At 63.9% G+C, this 26,738-nt stretch overlaps 1 protein-coding gene across 1 annotated transcript in view; it reads right to left on the reverse strand.

Moving 5' to 3' along the window:
• The window catches only part of CHCHD6 (coiled-coil-helix-coiled-coil-helix domain containing 6), a 194,260-nt gene that overhangs the window by 154,450 nt on the left and 13,072 nt on the right, over nt 1-26,738 (reverse strand). Inside the window, exons 2-4 of the mRNA XM_055135794.1 lie at nt 17,694-17,799; nt 13,831-13,885; nt 12,147-12,291 (exon numbers count right to left, since the gene is read on the reverse strand). Coding sequence (XP_054991769.1) covers nt 12,147-12,291; nt 13,831-13,885; nt 17,694-17,799 — 306 coding nt within the window. The remainder of the gene's footprint in view (nt 1-12,146; nt 12,292-13,830; nt 13,886-17,693; nt 17,800-26,738) is intronic.

Genomic DNA, 26,738 nt, shown 5'->3' on the forward strand with positions numbered 1-26,738 from the left:
GGCACAGGGGTTGGGTATTGACCGAGGGAAGAGGCACCAGGTACTAGTGAGTACCGAGTGTCAAGGGACGGGGTATCAGTGAGTACTGAGGGGGCCGGAGGGGCCCCGCACACACACACACACACACACACACACACCCGCCGGGGCTCTCTGCTGGGAAAGGCTGACGGGGACGGGGATGGCATCTGCGGGGGGCGCGGAGCTGGCACCTCCACCGCCTCGAGGCACCAACCGGACAGGGAGGAGAGGGCAGAGCTCCCGCTGCGGGGCGGGGAGGGCTGCGGGGGGGGGGGGGGGCTGCGCGGAGAGGACCCCGGGTCAGAGGCGGCAGGCAGGGCCCCGGGGGGCCCGGAAAGGGAAGGAGGGGTGCTGGAGCCCACCAGCGCACCCCAGCATTCAGGGACGCCTGCAGGCAGGCTGGCAGGCAGGAGACACGAGAGACGGCCGGGGAGAGACAGGCATCTGCCGTGGACAGAACCGGAGGGCCAGGCCACGTGGACCGAGTCAAGAGGTGATGGGGGCTGGAGCGACAGCACAGCGGGGAGAGCGTTTGCCTTGCACGCAGCCAACCCAGGTTCGATTCCCAGCAGCCCCTATGGTCCCCCGAGCACCGCCAGGAGTAATTCCTGAGTGCAGAGCCGGGGTAACCCCTGAGCATTACTGGGTGTGACCCCCCCCAAAAAAAAGTCAGAGGTGAAATCGAGAGGCGAGAGACACAGGGCCAGACAAAACCATGGCAACAAAGCCGGGCTGGGAGGGAGGGGAGAAGGCGGGACGTGGAGGGACATAGTCCGAAGAGACGTGAAACCGCGCCCCTAAATCACAGCCGTGTGAGCGAACACAGTGCACTCTGGAAGTCGCTTGGTTTGGGTTTGGGTTTGGTTTGGTTCTGGGGTCACGCCTCACGTTGCTCGGGGCTTACTCCTGGCTCTGTGCTCAGGGGTCACTGCTGGGGCCTTGGGGGACCCTGTGGGCTTCGGGGGACTGAGCCCAGGTTGGCCACCTGCCGGGCAGACGCCTCACCTGCTCTGCCGCCACTCCGGCCCCCACACGCCACTAGAAAGCACCCAGGCTCGCCCGCAGGGCTGTCACTGCACCGTGACACAGCCGGGTCACTGCACTTGGTGAGATGTTTAAACAGCCCCAGAGTTCAGGGTGCAAGAGAACGGCTGCAAGGGAAGGACAGCTGAGAACTGCACCCCAGAACCCCAGAGCGACCGCACTGTCCAGCTGAGGCCGAGGAGAGCGTTTTTGGGGGGTGGGTGGGCACTTTCCTGGCACCGAGGCACTGCCGCCTCTGAACCCCGCTCAGCCCAGGAGCCGAGGTACGGCCGGGAAGCGGAGGGCACCCCCTGGGCAGCCAGAGGGCCAGCCACGCCTGCCTGCCCCCTTCCAGAGCCTACAACCGTCCTGCTCTCTGCAAGACCCCGAGCTTGCGGGAAGGCCACTCCTGCTTCTGGGGCACGGGTGACCCCAATCCGAAGGCTGAGGCTGGGCCAGCAGCACCGGAGGGGGGACAGAGAGTCGAGCTGACGGGGGAAGGTCACGGCAGAGACGTCTACAAGAGAAGTCGGGGTGCCCGGTGGCCGCGCACAGTCCGAACGTGACTTACTTGCTCAGGCCAAGAATGACCCGGGATGGGGGCCGGAGCGATAGTACATCAGGGAGGGCGTTTGCCTTGCACGTGGCCGACCCGAGTTCGATTCCCAGCATCCCATAGGGTCCCCCGAGCGCCGCCAGGAGTAATTCCTGAGTGCAGAGCCAGGAGTGACCCCTGTGCATTGCCGGGTGTGACCCAACAGCAAAAAAACAAAACAAACAAACAAAAAGAACAACCCAGGATGCAGTAACCCAGACAGAGGTGGTGGCACCCCCCCACCCCTGCTCCCACCACCAATCCCTACCAGGGACCCCGGCGGTGCCTCCACCCCCCAGGCAGGCCTGTCAGCAGAGGATTAAATGAGACGGCAGGTGGCTAAGCTCCGTCCTCGGGCACGAAGCTAGGGGAAGCGCGGCAGAGAATGAGGAAGGGGGGACCGGAAGCGGGCAAGAGAGGGGGACGAGGCGCCCACCAGGCCTCCGGCCGCCCGGCTCTCGGCCTGCGCCTCCCCATCCCCAGCCTCTGCGGAAGAGGTTAAGCACACAAAAGGCTCTCGGAGGCACCGGGGCCGCGCGGCTGCTTGAAATTCCGCGCGTGTACCGGGCGGTGCATTTCTATTAATGTCCAGCGCGTGTCGGCGCGAAGATAAGGTGCCGACATCGTGTCCGACCAGTCAGCTAGAGAATGGGCCCCGTGTTCGACATTGTCTGACACTTGGGAGCCCCGGGAGCGGAGGCGCTTCTGCTGAGCCTGCCGGCACGTGTCACGCGCCCACGGCCAGGCGGGGCACCGGGACGGGGCTGGGGCGGGCAGCAGAGGGCCGAGAGTCCGGGGACCGGGAGCCGGGGTGGGCGGGAAGGACCGGGCCTCCCCCGGGCACGGCCCCAGGAGCACAAGGGGAGCCCGTCCTTGGAGATCAGGGCGGGCCCCCGTGACCTGCCCCCCGAAACCCCGGGCCCAGCCCAGAGCCCGCCAGACGCCTCCCGCTGCCTCGGCCGAGAAGAGGAGCCTCCAAGAGGGGGGAGCGGGGTACCCCGAGCTTATCCAGGATTGAGTGGCAGCAGCTCGGCCCCTCAGCCTCCGCCGGCCCAGGCTCACGCCAACCCTCCCATCAGGCCCGGGGCGGGCACCCCAGCACATGCGCCTACCCAGCTCTCGGGCTGGCCGTGGGGGGAGGAGGCCCAGGCGGGCAGTCAGGGAAGCATCCAACGTCCCTTGAGGCAGCAAAGACTGCGGCTGAGAGGTCCCTGGGGTGCCCACAGGCACCGAGACAGAACTTGGTGATGGGTCAGGGGCACGGCCCCTCCTATAGAGCCGGCTCTGCCTTCTCTCCCCACCAACCACCAAGGGCCCAGGCTCTCTCTTCCTTCTACCTCACTCTCCTTTGTTCTCCCTCACTCTCCCTCACACTCCCTCACACTCCCTCACTCGCCCTCACACTCCCTCACTCGCCCTCACTCTTCACACTCCCTCACACTCCCTCACTCGCCCTCACTCTCCCTCACACTCCCTCACACTCCCTCATGCTCCCTCACTCTCCCTCACTCTCCCTCATGCTCCCTCACTCTCCCTCACTCTCCCTCACACTTCCTCACACTCCCTCACTCTCCCTCACTCTCCCTCACACTCCCTCACACTCCCTCACTCCCTCACTCTCCCTCACACTCCCTCACACTCCCTCACTCTCCCTCACTCTCCCTCACACTCCCTCACACTCCCTCACTCTCCCTCACACTCCCTCACACTCCCTCACACTCCCTCACACTCCCTCACACTCCCTCACTCTCCCCCATGCTCCCTCACTCTCCCTCACACTCCCTCACACTCCCTCACTCTTCACACTCCCTCACTCTCCCTCACTCTCCCTCACACTCCCTCACTCTTCACACTCCCTCACTCTCCCTCACACTCCCTCACTCTCCCTCACACTCCCTCACTCTTCATAGTCCCTCACACGCCCCCACACCCAGGCTCTCCAGAAAGCCAGAGAGCAGGGCGGCCCCTCAGAGGAGGAAGCCCGCCCACACCAGGGCCTCCTCATGACTCAGCCCTGAGGGACCCTCCAGCTCTGGGGCCGGTTCCTGCCACGTGAGGCACATGTCAGGGCCCGCTCCCCACATGAGCGGCCAACAGCCTCAGCCAGGGCCCCCGCTTCGCCTGACCAGGCCCCACACGGGGGGTCGGCGTGGTGCCACCTGCCGTCTCCATGACAGGGCTCCACTCACCCCGGCCAGGTGGGCTCTGCCAAGGCAGCTGGCAGCCCGGCACCCCAGGGACCCATCCGACGCAGTGAGGCCAAGGAGCCTCGCTGGCTGGGGAGAAAACGCTTCCTTCACGGTTCTCTCCAGACCCAACCCAGCTGTCAGCCTCTTTAGCTCGTCCCTGGTGCTAGCAGACATTTTCGGAGACATGCGATCTGCTAATTAGAAGCAGTGACACCAGGAATGGAGCGGCAATCAGCCATTTGCCTAACAAAGTTAGCGGCTAATGAGGATTTCCCGCGCCTGTCAGCACACAGCAGAGGTCACCTGAGCTAGGAAGGGGCCGCCAAGGCGGCAGCAGATGCGTGAGGCGGCACCCAGGGTGACTCCAGGACTGCCCAGGCGGCAAAACCTGCTTGGCATGCCACCATTTCTGAGGAAAAGGCACTCGGCGCGCGCCTCGACTCCCCAGAGTGCCCGACCTTCCTCCACAGGCAGAAACGCTCTGGCGCCCTCAGCGCTGAAACTGTGTCCTCCCCAGGGGAGCCCCACCTCCCGCTTTTTCTTTTTTCTTTTTGGGTCACACCCGGCGATGCTCAGGGGTTACTCCTGGCTCATGCACTCAGGAATCACTCCTGGCGGTGCTCGGTGGACCACAGGGGATGCTGGGAATCGAACCCGGGTCAAGGCAAACACCCTCCCCACTGTGCTATGGCTCTAGCCCCTGCCTCCCGCTTTGACTGGGCCCCAAAGCAGGAGAGTCCACTCACTTCCTGATCTACAGGGATCTCCAGAGTCCCCATCCTGTCAACCCAGACCCCCCGACACATGCATTCTCTCAACCCCAAGTGCTGATGGGCCAATGGGCGCGCTGGCACCCCCCCCCCCAGCTCACCAGTGCACTTGGCTTCAGCAACGGCTCCTCATCCTCCGACCCCACCGAGCTTCCTGGCCCCTCCAGACGCTGCTGAGGGGCAGCCGTCTCCGCCCCACGATGCCGGACAGAGGGCAAAGCTCTCGAGGCTACCACGGATAGGGAGCTGCCCCTGGGCACAACGCTGATGGCTCAGCCGGCCTGCCCGGACCCTGCAGGGAGGGTCAGGGTCCCCTGAGGTCACGGCTCTATCTGTGTCAGGCTGAGTCGGGCCCACGGCCCCTAGCACCGGCCCCAGGCACCACGGCGACAGCAGAGAGGAGTCCTCTGGTTTCCGGCGAGAGACAGGGGCGGGGGCTTTGCCAGCTCCCAGGGGACCCCAGGGGGCCAGCGCTGGCCGGGGAGCTGGGCAGAGGGACAGATGGATGGACGGAGAGCCGAGATGCCGGGAGGGCGTCTGCTCCCCTGGCAGCGAAGCAGGCGGGGACCCTCCCTCTGCCACCCACACGCACAGCTGGAGGGCGGCTGTCCTGCCTGGTGGCACCCACCCCCACCCCATTCCCCAGTGGCCCTCCAGCCGCCCAGCGGTCGGGCCGCAGTAGGGCCCGTGACACGGGTCCCCTGGCTGCAGTGACGGCTTCCCCGACTGTCAGAGAAGGAAGCCCACCACAGAGCAGCGGCCCAGACGGGCGCGGCCCCTGCCCGCCTCGCTGCCCGGGAAGAACAGGAGACGCCCTGGGCAGAGAAAAGGCACAGAGGCACCACCCTTGGGTCCCCTGGGCACCCCGGGAGGCAACCGCTGGTCACGGGGCCGGAAACAGCCCCACCAAAGACCAAACACCAACATGGAAAGACGTTCTCCGAAAGGGGCCCCCTAACCACCCGCCGGGGAAGCCTCGCCAGAGGCCCCTGGACGCAGGAGCCACGCGCAGGCCACGGCTCTCGCCCACACCCCACCCCACCTCGGACGCCACGTGAGAAACGGGACGAAGATGCGTGTGCCGCCACCACGCGGCGGAGAGACGGCTGGACGGTGCCTGGTCTGGCGGTTTTCCTTTCTGCAGAAAGTGTCGGGGCCTGTAAGCCCGGGCCGGGTTACGAGCCCTCAGTGAGGAAGTCAGCCCGAGGCCGGCAGCTGCGAGCCCGGCTCCAGCCAACTCCGGCAACTGCCCCACACAATGGGGAGCTCCGTGCAACGGAGAAAGCGGCTGTGAAGGGGGCCCGGGGGCCCATGAGGGTCAGCTGGGGGGAGGGCCCCTTCACCCCAGGCCAGTGGCGGGGGCTGGGGTGGGGGTTGGGGTCGCTGCGGCACTGGGACGGGGAGGAAGAGACAGTCACACAGCTGTCACAGGCCAAGGGGCATGAAGGATGCTCCGGCCAGTGACACTGCGCGGGAAGGAGGAGGTGATTCTGGTCCTGGTCCTGGTCCTGACCATCTTCTCCCCTAACCACTGTACTGAAAGGACCCGGGGCCTGGCACGAGAATTGGGGGAGGCCCTGGTGGGGGGGTGGGGGGGGCGCTGATACCTGAGAAACAGGCGGGGGAAGAGGGCAGAGAGATGCCAGCTGTCCTCCAGGCCCCTCATGGGCAGCCTACCGGGGGGCAGGCACAGAAGTGGGGGGTGGGGGGGCAGCAGGGCCCACCAGCACCTCTGGGCAGGCAGGAGACCACGGAAGCCTGAGGCGGGCCAGATCCTGAGCCCAGTCACGCACCCGCGTGGGGCTCGAGCCCGAATGCACAGCAGAGCTGCACCGCACCCCACCGGGGACGCCACCCGGCCCCCACCCAGCCACCTCCACTCCGTTCCGCCCGAGGAGGGGCCACTTCCGGTCACGGGCTCCAGCCCCCGAGTTCCCAACGCTCTGACACTCCAGCGTCTCCAGAAACCACCGCGCCTCTAAGACTGCACAACACACGACCCAGAGCCGGGGAGATGGAGAGAGAATGCAGGCGTGAGGCGCCTGCTTTGCCTCTGGCCAGACCCGGTTCGGTTCGAATCCCCCCCGCCCACCACAGTCCCAGCCCCCTGCCCCACACATGGTCCCCTGAGCGCCACCAGGGGTGTCCCAGATGCTCTAAATAAACAGGCTGTGGCGCAGCACAGAGAAACAGTTCACCTGACAGAAGCTTAGCCACGGCCCCAGTGTAGGAATGACCGGTCTTCCGGATTCCGTGGTTTCAAGGTCTAAAAGATCTGCAGGGGCAAGACAGCATGCGACAAAAGACGGGGCATCTCAGCAGAGCAGGGGGGGAAATAACGTCAAACACACGGGCAGCAGGAGTCAGGGGGGAAGCTCACGAGAATCTGCAGAGCCCAGAGCCCCCCAGGAGTGAGCCGTGAGCACAGAGCCAGGAGTAACCCCTGAGCACTGCCGGGTGTGCCCCAAAACCAACAAAGAAAAATTTTTTTTAGAAAACTAGCATAAAGTTCTCTCCCGACTGTAGCTCAAACACACCACAGGGGCCTGGGAGACAGTGTCGGGGTTAGGCGCCGCCGGGCACTGGGTGCAGTTCAATACCTGGCACCACTTGCTGCCCCCGCCCCCAAGCGCCCTGCAGGCCCGCAGCGCCCCTAGGCTGGCTGAGCAGTCGCTGCCGCCTCGCCCAGCCCCGCTCACCCCCTCGGCCCCCTGAGACCCCCCCACTCACCCACTCACTTGCCCGGAATTGGGCGGGAAGGCACAGCTGGACGCTGGGCTCGGCCGGCAGCACGGCGCAGCCCCAACAGTTTCTTTAAGTGAGTCTCTGGCACTGCACCGCCGGGCGGTGGTAGCCGACAGCTCTACAGTTCGGCTGTTGTTGCTACTGTCGCTGCAGCGGCTGTTTGGAGAGGTGGGAGGAAGGTCCGGGCTACAGCTGGTGGTGCTCAAGGGTTCCTGCTGCAAGAGTGATCACGGCGTTTCCAGAGCAGCAAAACCCACAACAAATGCAAGGTGACAGGGACCATATGTGACCTGCAAAAAGCCTGAAAGATCTGCTCTCTGGCTCTTTATAGACAAAGTTTATCAACCCTGATCTAACCTAAAAAAATAATACATACATGTATATGTTGTAATGATCTGCATGCTGGCAATATGTTAAGGGGACGAAGAACCTCTGGCTCCGGGCACATCTTTCGACTCCACCGTTCTTCCTGCACTAACATACGCCTCAGAGACCTGGGCCCTGCTCAAACAGGATGAGAACGCTATTCGGGTCTCCCAAAGAGGAATCGAAAGAGCTATGCTTGGAGTATCACGTTTCACTCAAGTGAGAGAAGGAATCCAGAGTTCCAACCTCTGTGAACGATTGAGAACCAGGGAAATCAGGGACGCTGCCTCGTTTGCCAAGGCGTCGAAAATCAGATGGGCCGGACACGTAATGCGATTTGGAGAGGACCGCCGGACTAGAGCTGTTACCAACTGGATTCCCCGGGATGTCAAAAGAATGCCTGGCCACCCACCTACGAGATGGCCAGACTTCTTCATCAAGACCCTGAATGAACGGTTTGATCTCTTCGTGTTCCTAGAGTGAGCAGATGCCATTGGGTTATATTAGTATGCAACAGGGACAAATGGAGACGTTAGTGGCGCCCACTCAAGCAAACTGATGAGCAACAGGATGACAAATGACAGAAGTGATATATGTGTGCATATATATATATGTGTGTGTACATATTATATACATGTATTTAAAATTTTTGTTTTATTTTTATAGTTGTTCACAATTTATTACATTTAATATTCCAGCGGACTGGAGCAATAGGACAGCGGGTAGGGTGTTTGGCTTGCACACGGCCGACCAGGGTTCGATTCCTCCCGTCTCTCTCAGAGAGCCCAGCAAGCTACCGAGAGTATCCCGCCCACACGGCAGAGCCTGGCAAGCTACCCGTGGCGTATTCAATATGCCAAAAATGATAACAACAAGTCTCACGATGGAGACGTTACTGGTGCCCGCTCAGGCAAATCGATGAGCAATGGGATGACAGTGATACAGTGACAGAATATTCTAGCACCAATCCCACCACCGTTACACCTTCCCACCACCATATTTCGAATGTTTCCACCCCAATCCCCAAACCCTGCCTCCAAAGCAGGACCTACGTAATTTACTTTGCATTGCTTGTGTGAATAATCCTCTAAAAATGATCCCGAAATTTCCTTAGAGGAAAGGGTGTGAAGATTGCTGTATTTCACCCTGGCGCCACTGAGCCCTTGTCTTAGTAAATCAGTGGCGTAGAGTATGAGATGTTGCGCCTAGAAATATTTTTAAAATAAAAGATGAAAAATACAAAAACCCCTGAGACTCCTGAACCCGAGAGAGGGGCTCTGGGTGGTGGCCTCGCTGCCCGCAGGCTGCCCGCCCACCTCAGCTCTCCACCCGAACCCGAGGAAGACAGGGCAGGCCGGAGTCTCGGGAGATCAGCAGCAGCTCCCCAGCTGCCCCGGGCTCAGCCGCCCGGCGCGGGGACACTTCCTCCTTCCTCAGTCACCAAGGCAGGCCAAACCCGAAGTCCAGAGTCTCAGAGATAGAGAAACCCTTTCTAGGTGGCACCAGCTATCGCTGCACCGAGAGGTTGTCTTTGGCTTACTCAGAAATCAGCCCAGCTGTGATGCCGGGAGGGCAGCAGAGGCGCCCGCTGGGGCCTCGGGCACCCATGCCGGGTGTGGAGGACTGGAAGCTTCCACCCCACCCACCCACCCAGAGGGGAGGGAGGCTGGGTTGAGGTCAAAGGCCATGACTTCATCACCTTAAGATCATGATGTCTGCTGCTCAGATGCCTGCTACACGGGTGCCTGCCACACGGATAGACACATACTACACAGATCCCTGCTACACGGACAGACACATACTACACAGACGCCTACTACACGCATAGACACATACTACACAGACGCCTGCTACACGCATAGACACATACTACACAGACGCCTGCTACACGGACAGACACATACTACACAGACGCCTACTACACGCATAGACACATACTACACAGACGCCTGCTACACGCATAGACACATACTACACAGACGCCTGCTACACACATAGACACATACTACACAGATGCCTACTACAGATAGATACATACTACATAGATGCCTGCTACATGGATAGACACATACTACACAGATGCCTGCTTCATGGATAGACACATAGAACACAGGTGCCTGCTACACGGATAGATACATACTACACAGGTGCCTGCTACATGAATAGACACATATTACACAGACGCCTGCTACATGAATGCCTACTACACAGATACATACTACACAGATGCCTGCCACACGGATAGATACATACTACACAGATGTCTGCTAAATGAATGCCTACTACACAGATACATACATACTACACAGATGCCTGTTACACGGATAGACACATACTACACAGATGCCTACTACAGATAGACACATACTACACAGATGCCTGCTATTCAGAGGCCCACTACACAGATACATACTACACAGATAGATACACACTATACAGACAGATACACACTACACGTATGCCTGCTACACAGATACACGCTACATGTATGTCAACTACACAGACAGCTACATACTACCCAGACGCCTGCCACACGGGCAGAGGCCTCCTACACAAATGCCGAGTACTCCGATGCCTGCGGCTCTGGGTTGGCTCCTGGCTCTGTGCTCAGGCCTCACTTCTGTGGGGCTCAGTGGACCGTCTGTGGCGACAGAACGTGGGTCGGCCGCACGCAAGGCAAGTGCCCTACCCTGTACTCTCGCTCCAGGGAGCAGCAGCGCAGGGGAGGGAAGGGGTGGGGAGGGAAGGAGAGGGGAGGGGAGGGGAGGGGACACGAGGGGGCAGGGAGAGAGGAGAGCGTCCCCTTCCAGCACGGGTCCCTGACATGTGCCTGGACCCCGGCAGGCAGAGAGCCCCCGCTCAGAGAAGCCTCTGCCTCTCTTGCCGCAGCCCGGAGGGTCAGGAACTTGTGCCTGTGGGCACCAGCGCTCACGGCTTCCTCTGTCTCCGGGGAAGCCGCCCCACCACCAACTTTCTCCCCCGCAGAGGCGCCCAGAGACCTTCGAGCAGCCGGAAACATGCGCGCGCGCGCACACACCCACACCCACACCCACACACACACACACACACACACACACACACACACACACACACACAGAGATGACAGTGGCCTTGGCCACAGCGAGGGCAGGAAACGAGGCCCGGCCGTCAGAAGCAGCCGTAAAAATGATTACCTTTTCCTGCCATTAGTTTTATGAACTTTCCCCAGTAACCAGCGGAATCGTGCCCGAATGCCGAAGAGTAAAGAAATCAATACTGCGGAAGGCGGCGGCACGAGGGGCGGAGGGGCAGCTGCAGGGGGGAAGGGGCCTCCAGCCCAAGCCCAGGGGAGGCTGTGTGAGTGACCCTCACGCCCTGCGGGGTGCCCTGCCACAAGCTCCCTCCGTCCGGCACCAGGAAGACTCAGGAGAGAAATACCCCCCACCTGCCCCCCCCCAGCCGTGCCCGACCCAGGCCCTGCTCCTCTCCCTGACGCCCACCCCGCACGGGGCAGAGACCACCTCTAGCCCAGCGACCCGAAGGCAGGCAGCTGCCCTGGGCTCGCTCAACTCAGCTCCTTCTGCGTCTGTCCGAACCACGGCACCGAGGAACGGAAACCAGGCCGGGGACCTCGCCCAGGAGGGTGGTCGGCAGGTGCCAGCGAGTGGCCAGTCCCCCGAGAGCAGGGGACAGACACAGAGCGGCAGGGCTCCGGGTGCGGGCAGCAGCCCAGGCCCTGTGGGCCCCCTCACTCACCCACTCACTGAGGCCCCGGCGAGGGGCTCGCCTGGCTGCCCCTGGGCGCAGTGTCCAGAACCCAAAGAGGAAGCCGTGTCCCGGAACCCCCAACTCACCGAGACGACCCACGACAGGGCCGGAGCAAGGTCTCAGTGGGCAGGGAAGGGGCTGTGCCTGCCTCTGACCTGGGTGCGAGCCCCGGCACCCCATACGGTCCCCTGAGCACCGCCAGGAGTAATTCCTGAGTGCAGAGCCAGGAGGAACCCCTGAGCATCGCCAGGTACGGCTCCCCGCAAAAAATACAGACACACAAAAACCGTGGGGATAGGCCCCGGGCTGGAGGAGATCCGGGCACCCTGTCACCACCACGGGCCTGGCAGAGCCCCACGGCCAGCGGGGAGCAGCCGCCTGACCGCGCCCACAGCCCGGAGACCCCTGACAATGGTGCGGTAACCGAGCACTTCCAGAACCTTCCGGGCACGTGCCCGGTCCTGGGCAGTGAGCCTTGCTTCTGCTCCCTGGACACTCCCCCAAGGTGGCCCCAGCAAAGCAAGCACAGCCTGAGCCCCCTTCCGCTGCCCTCGCCACCCCCCCCCCGTCCTTCCCCCCGACACAAGCTGCCCACAGGACCCCCACAGAGCCCGGCGGAGCTCACAGGGCTGAAGCTGAGGACACGCCTGCGGTGGCCCTGGCCCCCTGGGAGGCGGTGGGCCCGGCACTCACCAGCGGCAGGGGGCCCGGCTGCTTCTCGGAGTCACCGCCCTCGCCCTTGGGCTGGGACGGGCGCCGCTGCTTCCGGCCCACCTCTCTCTCCTGCTGGGCCAGCTGGGTCAGCTCGTCCTGGAACGTGGCCTGCTCCTGCTTATACCTGCGACAAGGAGAGGAGAGGGCGGGAAGGAGCACGTGCCAAGGGCTCGCAGGCAGAAGGTGGCACTGGGGGGGGGGGGGCTAGGGGGGAGGGGAAGCAGCCCCATGGGGCAAGCGGGACTGAGGCACCTGGGGTGCAGCCAGGGCCAAGGCAAGAGAGCTGGGGGAGGGGAGGGTGTCGACAGAAACAGCCTGCACGTATTTCTAGCCACATACAGTAATTCCAAGGAGAGGAGAAAGTTAGTAGCACTAAGACACTCATAGCAGAATCACTTGTTACAGTGTGAGAAAGGGCCAATAACTTAAGGGCCCAATACAAGGAAGGTGGGGCGTACCAAGGCCGGCCACAGCATTCCAGTACATCCAGACACGGGCTCTGTGATTCGTCGGTGGGTGGAAACTTACAATGGAGAAGTGCGGGCCTGGAGTTACAGAATGGTGGTGGTGGTGGGGAGGGTGTCTGCCTTGCACGCTGCGGGGCTGGAGTTACAGAATGGTGGTGGTGGTGGTGGGGAGGGTGTCTGCCTTGCACGCAGCCAACTCAGGTTCCAACCCCAGAACCCCACATGGCCCCTGAGCCCTGACTGGAAGTGACCCCAGCAGAGAGCCAGGGGTAAGCCCTGACCACCTCCAGGTGTCCCCCCTCCAAAAGAAAACCCTTTTTTTTAAGTAAAATAAAATAAAGAACTTTAAGTAATACTTTTGACAATAAAAAAGGTTTATAAAAGAAATACAACACATGAAAATGATCATTTAAAACTAGGTGAAAATAGCAAAATGATAGAGTTACAAAGACCTAACTCCTACCCCGGGGGTGGGCGACATTTGGAAGAAACAAAACATGAAGAGGGAGGGGCTGGAGTGATAACACAGCGGGTAGGGCTTTTGCCTTGCACGCAGTCGAGCCGGGTTCGATCCCCAGCATCCCATATGGTCCCCTGAGCACCGCCAGGAGTAATTCCCGAGTGCAGAGCCAGGAGTAATCCCTGAGCATCGCTGGGTGTGACCCATAAAGCAAAACAACAACACATAAGGAGGGAGTTACGGGGGTAACGGCAGAGCTGGGGGCACCCCGTCCCGGCACTGGCTGCTCAGGCACGGGGGTCCCCACTCAGCGATCTCATCCTGCCCCGCTCTTTAAAGAGAGTCTTTGCTCATGTTTGTTTGGTTCCGTTGGGGGCCACACCCGGTGATGGTCCAGGCTCACTCTGCCTGTCTCAGGGCCCCGTCTGGAGGGCGTGGGGGCGATAAGGGATGTTGGGATTGAACCCCGGCCAACCGCATCCACGGCAAACACCCTCCCACGGCACTACTGATCCGCTCCAGCCCCTTTTCAGAGTACTCTGAGGGGGTCTGGGGAACACCCACAGGTCACGGCCCTGTGCCCCTCGGGGGGTTCCAGGACCAGCGCCACCTCCACCTCAGGGCTGCCAGCAGCCTACGTGAAGAAGACAACAGGGGAGGGGCGGGGAGGGAGGGAGGGGTGCCTGGCGGTGGGCGCAGGGGGTGGGGGGGCTGCTGAGGTGGGCCCAGGGCTCACCTCTTGAAGAAATCCTCGTCCGCCCCGGGGGGCTGGGGCCTGGGCGATCTGGAGCCTGCAAGGGGAGGACAGAGGCTGTCAGCAGTGGCCGGCGGCCCAGATGGACCCAGGGCCCGGCCCGGCTGCAGGGGACCCCGCAGGGCGAGGAGGAGTGTCCAGAGGCACACGCGCCACCTGAGCGCCCGGCTCGGGGTCTCCATCACTCCAGAAACACAGGGGCAGAGGCAGGCAAGCGCTGTGCTGCTTTGGGGGGAGGAACACGCGCCCCCGCCTCAGATCTCCCGTCCAGCATGCGGCAGGTACCCCGTCTCACCTGGGCACACGTGAGCCTGCCAGCAGGTGTCACAGACCCACCTTCACCCAACTACACGACCCCACGAGTCCCCCTAGCCCCCCCCCATTCTGCTCGGCGCGGCCCAGGGCTTCAGGCCCCGCCCCGCACCCTGCAACCCGGCAGCCCGAGCCCCCTGGCCCCAGCCTGGGTGGAGCGGCCGCAATGAGGGGGCAGCCGCCCCCTCCCCCGCCCCGAGAAGCAGGCTGAGCCAAAGCACAGGTGTGGGCGGACAATGGCCACTCCCGACCCTCGACCCTGGGGGCAGCATCCCGAGAGAAGGCAGAAACACACCCGCTAGCAGACCAGGCCTCGGGACGGGAGGGGCCCAGGGCAGCCAAACGCCACCGAGGCCCACGCCAGCTTCTCCCTGGGCCCGGGACGGCGGCCTGCTGCCCAGCCTCGCCCTGGCCACTGAAGACGCTCCCTGTTACCCACTGGAGTCAGGGCATCCCCATTATCGTGGTCCCTCCCGCCCACTGCAGGGGAAGTGCCAGCCATCCGCTCTCCCACCTCCCACGAGGGAGCCTGTATCCCGCCCCAGCCACCCACCTCGCCCTTGGGGACGCTGAGCACTTCCTATGTCCCTGGAATCCAGCCAGCACGCTTTTTCATTTTTCTTTTTATGCAGAGCCAGGGACCAAACCTCGGGCCTTATGCAGATGAGGGAAGTCACCGGTTACGTCCCCGACGTGCATCTTTACTTACTAGCACCGCTGGCATCGGATCACACGGCCACGGCCACAGATGCATTTTCCTTGGGTGATCCTAGAGACCGGGAGGAGCTCGGTGCATCCGTAGATGACGGACCCCCTTGCTCAGGCTACTCCCACTCCACCCCTCGCTGTGGGACGCGCTCACCCGTGCTTCAGACCCGGCCTGCGCGCGCCCCACTCATGGGCCCTGGCTCAGAGTGGCGCCACTGTCCTGCTTTCAGCTGCTGTGAGTTTCTCGTGCCCGCTTCCTACACGGAGCCCTCGTGGTGGCGTCTGTACACAGCAGAGAGAAGCGAGCAGGGACATCGGGTTCAGCAGGACGCAGGCACCCGCTGCTGGTGGCCCTGGTGGAGGCCGCGGGCTCACCCCTCCCTCCTTTTCCATTCTTCCATTTTTCTGAGGCGTCTCCGACTTCTGGCCAGCTTCCCCACGGCCTTGCTGGGGGCTCAGGGTCCTTCCCTTGGGGCGGGGCTGGCCCACTCCCTCCTGCTGCGCCCCTGCAGGCTGCAGCCATGCCTGGTCCCAGGGGGGTTGATGCTCACCGCGCGCGGGGGGCACTTCCTGAGCCCGCACTGCAGGCGGCCACCAGGGCCACAGAGCACAGAGCCAGCGGGGTGCCCCCGGGCACCGGGGGTCTCATGAATGCGAGGCTCACATGCCTTCTGAGTCACAGCTCCCGGGCCCCGAGTTAACCCTCTTATGGCTCAGATTCCCTTCTTCCCCTTTGGAGGAGGCACACCCGGGGGTGCTCAGGCCTCACTTCTGGAGGGTCCTGGGGGACCCATACTGGGTTCTGGGGTGGGCGCATGCGGGCGGGCGCCCTGCCCGCTGCACGCTCTCTCCCCGGCTCTGAATCTTATACTCAAATCTTTTCATTTCCTCTGAAGTTTATTTTGGGGTCCTGGGATGACACAAGGAGTTAATTCGATTTTCTTTCTGTCACCTTATTCTATTTCATCGTGACAATAAAAGCGAGCGCTGATCTTCCAAGTGAAAATATCGCTGAGTGAGTCGACCCCAAGAACGGGCCGGTTACTCGGACTATCTACCTGCGTTCAGAAACGCAAAACTCGCCCTCGTCCTTGCAACGGGGAAACTCTCAGTCACAACTGAGACCAGAGACAAATGAAGCTCTATTCCCGCCGCCCGACGCCGGAAACCGGCCCAAGCTGAAACAAACGATTCTTTTCTCTCTGCGAGCGGAAACCAATAGGTGTGTAATAGAGGCGGGCGACGTCGGCTTCTCTTTCACGGCTTTCTTCCTCTCCGCAGTCCATCCTGGTTTGCGGGAGCTCACCGGGTCACGCCAGCCTCCTCTGCGAGCCTTCCCATCCGTCAGGGGCACTCCCTGCCTCCCCACCCCCGCCTTACCCGGGGGCACAGAGCCGGGTCAAGGGCAGGCGCCGCTGAGGCCGGGGTGGGTCCCAGTGCAGGCACGGTGGGCAGGGAAGCTGCGGTGCTGGGCACCACCCACCCAGCCCCTGGGGGGGCTCATCATTTCCCCTTCCCCAACAGGCCAGGCTGCAGGCTCCAGGCCCAAACCGTCTCTCCGCCAGCCCTCCACCTTTCTTTCTTTCTTTCCTTTTTTTTTTCTTTTTGGGTCACACCTGGCAACGCACAGGGGTTACTCTTGTCCCTGCACTCGGGAATTACTCCTGGCGGTGCTCGGGGGACACTATGGGATGCTGGGATTCGAACCCGGGTTGGGTCAGCCGCGTGCAAGGCCAACACCCTCCCCAAGGTGCTACCGCTCCAGCCCCTAGCCCCCCCCCCCACCTTTCAGATCCCGGTTCAAAGGTGGTCTCCCGGTGAAGCCCTTCCCTCGACAGGAAGTCACCGCCACAGAGCCACGCTGGGCCTGGGAGGCGGTGCTGGCAGGCGGGCTCCTGGCACCACCCGCTGCCGGCTTCCAGCCCGGCTCCTCATGGGGGGCAGTGCCGGGGGAGGGGGGTCCAGGCACCAGGCACACGCCGCCAGAAGGCAGGGCTGAGACCACCGGCCCCAGCCTCTGCCGTCCTCCGGCCCCGCCTTTCGGGGGAGACCCGCAGGAGAGACGCCCGGCATGTGGCAGGGGCACATGCTGACGACCACGGGGACAGGCACCCCGGGGACACCAGCTCCCCACGGCGCCGGGGCCCCTGGGCCAGCCAACAGAGGGGGGCCCTCGGGAGACGGGTCGTGGCCCAGACGGTTCCCAGAACGCTGTGTGGGAGCAGCTGCCCACGCCCAGCACCTGGCAGGCTTGCGCTCTGAAACTGCTCCTGCTCTTGGCCATCGCCAAGGAGAACAGCACAGACGCCGCCCTGTGCCGCGGGCTCCAAGGAGGAGGGGACACACCACGCCATGCGGCCTGCAGGAAGCCGGGCGGGGACCCCATGGCCTGAGGCCTGCACCCGAGCCGTCCCCTCCCTCCTGCCTAGTTCCCTCCCTCCCACCTAGCGCCTAGCGCGGGCCCCCTTGAGCCCGGCAGCAGCAGCCTGTCGGATGGCTCCTTCCGGCTCCTTCCGGGGTGCCCTGCCCTTGGGCCTCATTTCCCCCTTCTGCAGTGGCTGGGGTGGGGGCGGGAGTGGGCTGAGCTCAGGGAACCATAGACGCAGGGCCCAGGACGCGACCACCCCCTACGTGGAGCTCGGGCCCGCCCCCTGGGCTCTGAGGGAAACCCGATGGGCAGCGAGGAGCCCGTCCACGCCGGCTGCCTGCTGGCCCCCGACCTGGGGACCGGGCACTCCTGCGGGCCCCCTGAGCTCCGTGACTCGCTCGCCACTGGCCGGCCTGCGGCCTCTCCTCCCCTCCCCCGCCCCCTGCGCCCACCATACCTTTCTCCCGGCCTTTGGGGGTGGCCCCGGCAGCAGGTGGAGGAGCAGATGCAGCCGGGTGTCCGGCTTTGGGGTCCTTCATGCGGTTGACCACACTCTCCGACAGCTGAGGAGGGAGACGGGGGTGGGGGGAGGCAAGTGTCACCCTGGAAATCCGGGCAGGTGAAGACCACCTCCCAGATGAAGACCACCCACCCCCGAGCCCACACCCACCGCCCCGACTCGATGTCGCTCCCTGGATTCAAGATGCCGGTGCCGGCATCAGGGACCCACTGAGCGCCACGCCGAAGGCCAGCAGTCACCTGCTTCCGCAGCCACACTGTACCCCTGCCTCAGTGGGACTCAATGCCGCTGAACTCATGAGGCAGTTTCTGCCCCCTCCCCGGACCTACTCCCCCGTCCAGATCCTGCCCTTCCTTTAGGGACATCTGGGCGACCTGCACTCCCGCGAGCCCATCCTGGGGCATCACCTCCCCCGCCACACTGACCTGCCCCATGAACACATGTGCGCAGCCTCTCGGGGAATTACGGTAACGTCCACCCACCTCGTCCAAACCTGGGCTCCGTGGTGTCCCCTGCCACCTGCCCCCGCCCCCACACCGCGGGCCTCCTGTCACCTTCGCCTCCCCCTCGCAGAGACGGGATAAAGCTCTCCTTCATTTGAGACAAAGTGAAAGAGGCATGAGGGTGTCATAAAACCATTTACTGAAATGAAATAGCAAGCGAGGGATAAATCCAGAATAAAAACCCTTAAGGGTTCACTTCGGTAAATATTTATTAAGAGCCTAGCATGGGGCCGGCATCGCGGAGTGGGGGAGGGGGAGGCGCCGAAGACGGCGAGTTCACGGCCAAAGGCAGGACGGGCAGCTGCCCGCGCGGACCCCGGCCGGGGGCGGTGCTCCCCCACGCACGGAGGAACCTGCGAGGAAAGGCGGAAAGGAGCTGCCCCCGAGAGCAGCGACCGCCCGCCCGGGCCAAAGGGCACCCCCGGGTGCCACCGAGACAGGGCAGAGTGCCCGGGACGGGACGCACCCTGGTGACTTTAGGCCAGGAAACTCTCCATCTGCCTCGGCCTTGTGGAAAGACAGACACCGTCAGGCGCAGATGTGCCTCAGGGCAGAGCACCTGCCCGGCACGGTGGGGGCCGGCATCACCCCCTGGCCCCACTGGAGTGCACACACCCTCCCCCCACCCCACCTCCGGGCACGCAGCAGCGCTGGCAATGAGGAGCCGGGAAGGGGCCCGCAGGGGGCTGTGCTAGAGGACAGGCCGGGTCCCCGGTGCCAGCACCAGGGAAGCCCAGCGGGGCCCCGGCCCTGAACAAGGACGTCACACAAAACCAACGCGAGGCAGATCCAAAGCCCGAGCGTCACCTAAAATGACAAGCTCCTTAGAAGGAGGCACGGGGACAAGCCTCCAGGACGGGCTCCCGAGACGGACCCGTAGGCAGGATGCCACAGGGAGAACCAGACTCGTGGGCTTCATCGACGGGGCAGAGTTCCGGGCAGGGAGACGGGGCGCAGGGGCAGAGGTCACGCCTCCCACCCGAGGCCCTCCCTGGGCTCAGCAGGAGACAGAGAAAAAGAAACGTTTTGTGCATCAAAGGACACGAGCACCTGAAACAACAGCCCACAGCACGAGGAAACCCTGGCGGCTCCTCGTGTCCGATAAGGAAGGTGACTTTTAAAGACAGAAGCACGCTCAGTACTCAGTACTCAGTCACGGGAGGGACACAACCCGACAACCGGTGGGCAGAGACAGAAGGGCTGAGGCCCCTGCTCCGCAGCCAGCTGGCCCCTGTCTGACCCCCAACACCGCAGGGTCCCCTCAACATCGCTGAGCGTGGCCTCGGGCCCTGGACTGACCCGCCGGCCGGCCCAGCTGGCTGGGAGGGCCAGGAACAGCCCCTCAGCACAGTCTGGGAGGAAGGGAGGAAGGAAAGAATGGAGAGAGGGAGGAAGGAAGGGAGAGAGGAAGGAAGGAAGGAAGGAAGGAAGGAAGGAAGGAAGGAAGGAAGGAAGGAAGGAAGGAAGGAAGGAAGGGAGGGAGGGAGGGAGAGAGGAAGGGAGGGAGGGAGGGAGGGAGGGAGGGAGGGAGGGAGGGAGGGAGGGAGGGAGGAGGGAGAGAAGGGAGGAAGGAAGGAAGGAAGGAAGGAAGGAAGGAAGGAAGGAAGGAAGGAAGGAAGGAAGGAAGGAAGGGAGGGAGGGAGGGAGGGAGGGAGGGAGGAAGGAAGGGAGGGAGGGAAGAAGGGAGGAAGGAAGGGAGGGAGGGAGGGAGGGAGGGAGGAAGGAAGGAGAGAAGGGAGGAAGGAAGGAAGGAAGGAAGGAAGGAAGGAAGGAAGGAAGGAAGGAAGGAAGGAAGGAAGGAAGGAAGGAAGGAAGGGAGGGAGGGAGGGAGGAAGGAAGGAGAGGAGGGAGGGAGGAAGGAAGGAAGGGAGGGAGGGAAGAAGGGAGGAAGGAAGGGAGGGAGGGAGGGAGGGAGGGAGGGAGGAAGGAAGGAGAGAAGGGAGGAAGGAAGGAAGGAAGGAAGGAAGGAAGGAAGGAAGGAAGGAAGGAAGGAAGGAAGGAAGGAAGGAAGGAAGGAGAGAAAGAAGGAAGGAAGGAAGGAAGGAAGGAAGGAAGGAAGGAAGGAAGGAAGGAAGGAAGGAAGGAAGGAAGGAAGGAGAGAAAGGAGGAAGGAAGGAGAGAAAGGAGGAAGGAAGGAAGGAAGGAAGGAAGGAAGGAAGGAAGGAAGGAAGGAAGGAAGGAAGGAAGGAAGGAAGGAAGGAGAGAAAGGAGGAAGGAAGGAGAGAAAGGAGGAAGGAAGGAAGGAAGGAAGGAAGGAAGGAAGGAAGGAAGGAAGGAAGGAAGGAAGGAGAGAAGGGAGGAAGGAAGGGAGGAAGGAAGGAAGGAAATAAGGAAGGAAGGAAGGAAGGAAGGAAGGAAGGAAGGAAGGAAGGAGGGAGGGAGGGAGGGAGGGAGGGAGGGAGGGAGGGAGGGAGGGAGGAAGGAAGGAAGGAAGGAAGGAAGGAGAGAAAGGAGGAAGGAAGGAAGGAAGGAAGGAAGGAAGGAAGGAAGGAAGGAAGGAAGGAAGGAAGGAAGGAAGGAAGGGAGGAAGGAAGGAGAGAAGGTAGGAAGGAAGGAAGGAAGGAAGGAAGGAAGGAAGGAAGGAAGGAAGGAAGGAAGGAAGGAAGGAAGGAAGGAAGGAAGGAGAGAAGGAAGGAAGGAAGGAAGGAAGGAAGGAAGGAAGGAAGGAAGGAAGGAAGGAAGGAAGGAAGGAAGGAAGGAGAGAATGGAGGAAGGAAGGAAGGAGAGAAAGGAGGAAGAAAGGAAGGAAGGAAGGAAGGAAGGAAGGAAGGAAGGAAGGAAGGAGGGAGGGAGGGAGGGAGGGAGGGAGGGAGGGAGGGAGGGAGGGAGGGAGGGAGGGAGGGAAGAGAGCAGATTCCTCCGCAGAAGAGAGACAAGCAATCAATTAGCAAACTAGAAGGTGCCCTGAGAGAAGCCAAGTCCCACGGCGACGAGAAGCCGAGAAACCGTGTCATCGGCTCCAGGGCGGCTGTGATTGGCAGCCGAGCCCGTGGGCAGAGGCCGGGACCTGCTTCCGGTCGGGGCTGGCGAGGATGGGGAGATCCCGCAGCCTGTGGTCAGCGGGACAGTGCCCCAGGCCCCTGCAGCTGGGCCCCACGTGCGCCGGCCGCAGCTCTCCCTGCGGACCCTTCCCGCACCTGTGGGGGCTGCTGGCGAGCCACGGCAGCCCCCGGGCCCGGAGGGGGGAGCGGGCTGCGGCTGAACTGCACCCGCACACCGGGAGACACCGCTCCCCACAGGACGTGGCCGACCCGAGGGGCTGGAGGCACCGGGCGCCCTGCCCCATGGAGGGCGCAGAAAGAGGCCGAGCCCCCCACCCCGGGCAGCCCGAAGCAGGAGGCCAGACCATGTGACCGAGAGCGCAGGCACTGAGGGGGGCTGGGGGCACCACAGCGGGCAGGGGAGGAAGGCGCTGGACCCTCTCTTACGGTGGGAGAGGAAGGTTCTAGAAAGAGTGGGATGAAGCAGCAGCACCAGAAACACGGCCCCTGCATCAGGGCTTCCTGGCAAAGGGAAGCGGAGAACCACGCAAAGCGTTTCCCACGTCCCACGTCACCCAGCCAGGCCCTGTCGAGGGAAGAACGCGCCGAGAGCGTGTTTCCGCAAGTCTGAGCACAGGCAGACGGCGGCCAGGAAGCGGCCTTCCCGCCCGTGCCAGACTCGGGGAGAGAAACCTCCGGGAGGGGCGGCCGGGCCGGGAAGCAGCCTTAGCTGCCGCGGAGAAAGCAGACGGACGTGCGTTAGAGCAGACGGACGCTGCCCTTCTGCGTGCCACGTGGACAGAACGTGGGTGATGAGGCCACGTGGGAATCGTCGGAGAGTCCCGGGCAAGGCCCGCACGCGCTCGCGCTGAGCCAATGAGGCAAGTGCATCGGCACGACTGAAGCCACTCTCAGGCCCGGAGGAAAGCCGGGTCCGCGGGGGGGCGGGGAGGTGAGGGGCCGGATCTCAGAGCAATGAAGGGAGGCAACGGCCACGGCGTGAGGCCGGACGCCCGAAGCTCATGCGGCACCGTGAGCACTTTGCAAATCACTAGGCCCTTATGCGGGGTGGGGTGGGCGGGCGGCAGGGGGAGATGTGCCAGCATGGGGGTGACTGGTTACCTGGGAGCCGGAGACTCACACGCAGGCTCTGCGGCGGCCGGGGGTCCTCGGGGCGCTCCAGGAACCAGGCGTGGGTGGGGCTCGCAGGGGTCTCCCGCCCCATGCCATGGACACGACACGCTGGGTCCTGGGGCACGTGAGCCCCCGGGGAGCAGAAGGCAGGGGCAGCACAAGCCCCGCACGGCCCCAGAGCCCCAGGGCCAGGCAGCCCCCGGCCGGGGAGAAGGACGGTGGGCCTGGCCCCGCCGGGGCCCTGCCCGGGCGAGCCATGGCGGTGGGGGAGGCGGGAGCCTGCGCCCAGCCCGGGCCGCCCGCTAACCGCGCTCCCCGGAGCGAGGGGTGAAGGGAACATTGGCAGGCTTCTTGCTGGCAGTCGGAGATCCGTAATATTTTTTAATGTTGCCACAAAATACAGCCAGTAATATTTTTAATCAACAAACACACACACGCACACATACATACGCACGCAAGCACACACACACACACACACACACACACACACACACACATGCACACACACACCCAGACATCACGCGAGAATAAACACCATCTGGACAGTGCTCCCTGTACCAGCAGAAGCAGACTGGAGGCCTCGACGCCAGGGCCCGGGGTCACCACGCCATCGGGCCGGCCGTGCAGAGGGGCTGGGGGCGGCGGGGCCCAACCAGCGCCGGGCGGGAGGAGCCCCATGGAGCCTCGGCCTGGGGGCCCCCGGCAGGGCTGCAGCTCCTCAGCTCTGCGTCGTGCATGACCCGACAGGGGTCTGAGGCAGGGCTGGCTGCCGCACAGGGATCTCGTGCTCGGGGTCCCGGGGCCTGGACCTGAGTCCCTGCCACACCACTCGGCGGCTCAGAGAACACACACGCCTCCTTTCTGGGCCACCTGCCTCCTGCGGGGACAGGAAGAAGGCACAGGCCCTGGTGAAGCGGTCCACGGGGAGCACAGGGCAGGGAGCACGGGGCAGGGAGCAGGGAGCCTGGGGCAGGATGCAGAGAGCACGGGGCAGGATGTAGGGAGCACGGGGCAGGGAGCAGGGAGCACGGAGCAGGGAGCAGGGAGTACGGGGCAGGATGCAGGGAGCAGGGAGCATGGGGCAGGACGCAGGGAGCACGGGGCAGGGAGAGAGAGCATGGAGCAGGGAGCAGGGAGCATGGGGCAGGATGCAGGGAGCAGGGAGCTTGGGGCAGGGAGCAGGGAGCACAGGACAGGGAGCAGGGAGCACAAGGCAGGGAGCACGGAGCATGGGGCAGGGTGCAGGGAGCACATGGTGGGGCACAGGGAGCACAGGCAGGACACAGGGAGCACAGAGCAGGGAGCACGGAGCGGGGCAGGGAGCAGCCCACTGGGCGCTGGCCCCTCAGGGAAGCTCGAGGCCTGGACACTCTCCGCCCGCCCCTCCAGGCCCAGGGAGGCCGGTGGAACAACCCAGGTGAAGGGCAGCAGCCACCTCGTGCCACGCTACCCCAGGGACACCCACCACGGCACCCTGGCTCGTCGCCGTAACAAGGGGGGAGCTGGGAAGGGCCGGGGAGCCAGAGCTCAGCGGCAGCCGCACCCCCCGGGACCCCTGGCATGCGGGGGAGCCAGGGCCGCTGCCCAACACCCGCCACCCCGAACCGCGCCCCGGCCCACTAGCCCCATGAGGCTGCGGACAGACGCTTCTCCACGCAGCCCGAGGCCCCTGAGGGAGGGGGAGGGCGGCGCTCTCCAGGCCGAGGGGGTCCGGGTGCGGGCTGTCGGCCCCAGCCACGGCGCGTCCTGGCTGCACCGCAGCTGTCAGGCACGAGCCCGGGGAGCCCCATACCGACGCTCGAACCCCAGCACACGGCGGCACAGCAAGCAACCCCGAGACTTCACAGCCACGCGGCGGCCCCTCCCTGGGGGTGGGTGAGCGCAGCGGTGGCCGAGGCCCCGCTGGCCCAAGGTTCCACTGACCCCCGGCCAGACGGCCCCTCGGACGCCGTCTCCACCTCATGGGGGCACGAGGGCGAGGCAAACTCAAGTGGCACCAGAGCCTCGGCCACGCGGCTTCCGTCTGCCCCCGGGCTGGCGGCAGGAGGCACCACCCACGGCCATGCCCTGCAGCCGCTGCCTGGACACAACTGCCCCCCCCCCCGCCAGGCTCTGCCCTCACCTTCTCAGCCACCCGCTCCGCAAACCGCCCCCCCTCGCACAGGCCAGCACCCACGGGAGACACCCGCCTCCCCCCTCCTCACGCCCAAGATGCGGAAAGGGGAGTCTGAGGCGCAGGGCCAGTGCCCCAAGGGGTCAGAGGTGGCGGCCACCAGGGGCAGGGACAGGGCTTCCAGGGGGAACGAGGGCAAAGGTGCAGGGCGGGGCTCAGAGGGGACCGGCCAGGCGGGCTCCACCCGGGGCCCAGAGCAACTGGGCAGGACGGCCGCTGACCCCAAATTGGCAGTGGGAAGGCCACCCCAAGGGAGGCCCCCGCGGCAGCTCGGACGCCCTCTGAGACAGGGACGAAACCAGGGACAGAGGCTCGGAGAAAGCCTGAAGGCGCCGCGGGAAACCGGAAACAGTCGGCGTTTAAAAATAAAAAGCACCTTCTGCAGGGAGCAGCACAGGGGCTGAAAGGAAGCGCCAAGGAGAGAAGGGCTGCGGTGAAGGACGGCCACGCCACTGACCCATGCTCCGGGGGAGCCGGTGGTGCTCCCGGTGGGGCTGAGCAGCTGTGCTCCACGGGCAGCTGCAAGAGGGTCGCAGCCGGAGAGGGGTCCGGGAATCCCGAGCTCCAGGGGCCGCCCCTCGGGGCACAGAGCCCACGCGCCCCAGAAGGGGGCGGCAGAGCGCCTGTGTTCCAAGGGGACCCCACTCTGGAGGGGGACCCTAGAACCACCTGCCCTAACCGCCCTCCATGCACTCCCGCGTCCCTGGGGCAAGACGCCCCTGGGGGGTCACAGACTCTCGTAACGCCAAGACTCGGGAGCAAAGCGGCACAAGGAACCGAGCTGGGGGACACTGGATGGGTCCCGGCAGAGACAGGCTGGGGTGGGGTGGGTGGGGTGGGGTGGGGAAGAGCCAGGGTCAGGGTGAATAAAAGCACTTGCAGGGGCCGGAGCAATAGCACAGCAGGTAGGGAGGGCGTTTGTCTTGCACGCGGGTAACCCGGGTTCGATTCCCAGCATCCCATCTGGTCCCCCGAGCACCGCCAGGAGGAATTCCTGAGTGCAGAGCCAGGAGTAACCCCTGAGCATCACCAGGTGTGACCCAAAAAGGAAAAAAAAAAAACAGTTGCAGGAGGGCGGACTCGGGGGCAGAAGCGCCCACCCTGCAAGAGTGCAGCCCGAGTTTGACCCTGGGGGCCTCCCACAGTGAGGCCACCCCCCCAGCACCCCACCACTGAGAGTGCGTGACCCCGGCAAGCACCACGCACGGGAAGTGCAGGGCCTGGTGGGCAGGCGGGCACTGTATGCAGAGCACAGCGCGAGCACACCTGTGCGCGAGCCCGTCGTCACACCGACAGCCTTGCAGGGCACATGTTCCCCCAGACACCGCCGCTGCGGCCAGGGCAGAGGGAGCCGGGGGAGCGTCACGCACTCAGGAGCAGAATTTCTTTCCGATCTTAAAATGCTCTTCAGTGGGCCAGAGCGATAGCACAGAGGTTCGGGCGTCTGCCTTGCACGCGGCCGGCCCGGGTTCCATCCCCGGCATCGCCCAGGGTCCCCCGAGCACCTCGAGGAGTGATTCCTGTGTGCAGAGCCACAAGTGACTCCACAGCATCGCCAGGTGGGGCCCCCAAACCTCACAGAAACTCAATGGGATGATAAGATGCTCCTGATCTCGGCGCAATGAGCCACGGCCGCCCGCAGGCAGCTCCCTCGCCGTGGCGTTGGCGCACCAACGGGCCGGGGGCCCGCCGGCATCCACACGGGGCTGGAGAAAGGGCAGGTAGCGTCTGTGGGCAGGGGGCGGCTGCACGCACAGCCCCGGGCACCCTTCACTGACGTCCCACGAGGTGCCAAGAGAGCAAAGGCTGCGCCCAGCTCTCCCGAGAGGCTGGGCACCGTGACGCTTTCCAGCACCACGCCCGCAGACACTCGGGGTCCGCCGGTGCTCCCGGTGCCCAGACCCCCCGGTGCCCAGAGAGGCACGCTGCCCACCCCGAGTCTGCGACGATGCCTCTCCCCACCGGAGGCGGTTGCCGTGGAGACTCGGCTCCTGATTCCTCGGCTTTCGAGGAGCTGAAATTAGACCCACCGGCTGCTCACCAGATTCAAACCCCAGAATGCCAGGGCCAGGGGCCGGGGGGGCGCCTACCCCCACGGGGCCGGCGCAAAATACCCACAGAGGTCAGGCAAGCGACAGAGGAATTGGACTGGCCAGGCAGGGGGGAAGGCGGCAGGGACAGTGGCTGCGTG

The sequence above is a fragment of the Sorex araneus genome, chromosome 4 (assembly GCF_027595985.1).
Source record: "Sorex araneus isolate mSorAra2 chromosome 4, mSorAra2.pri, whole genome shotgun sequence".
Classification (NCBI taxonomy): Eukaryota; Metazoa; Chordata; class Mammalia; order Eulipotyphla; family Soricidae; genus Sorex; species Sorex araneus.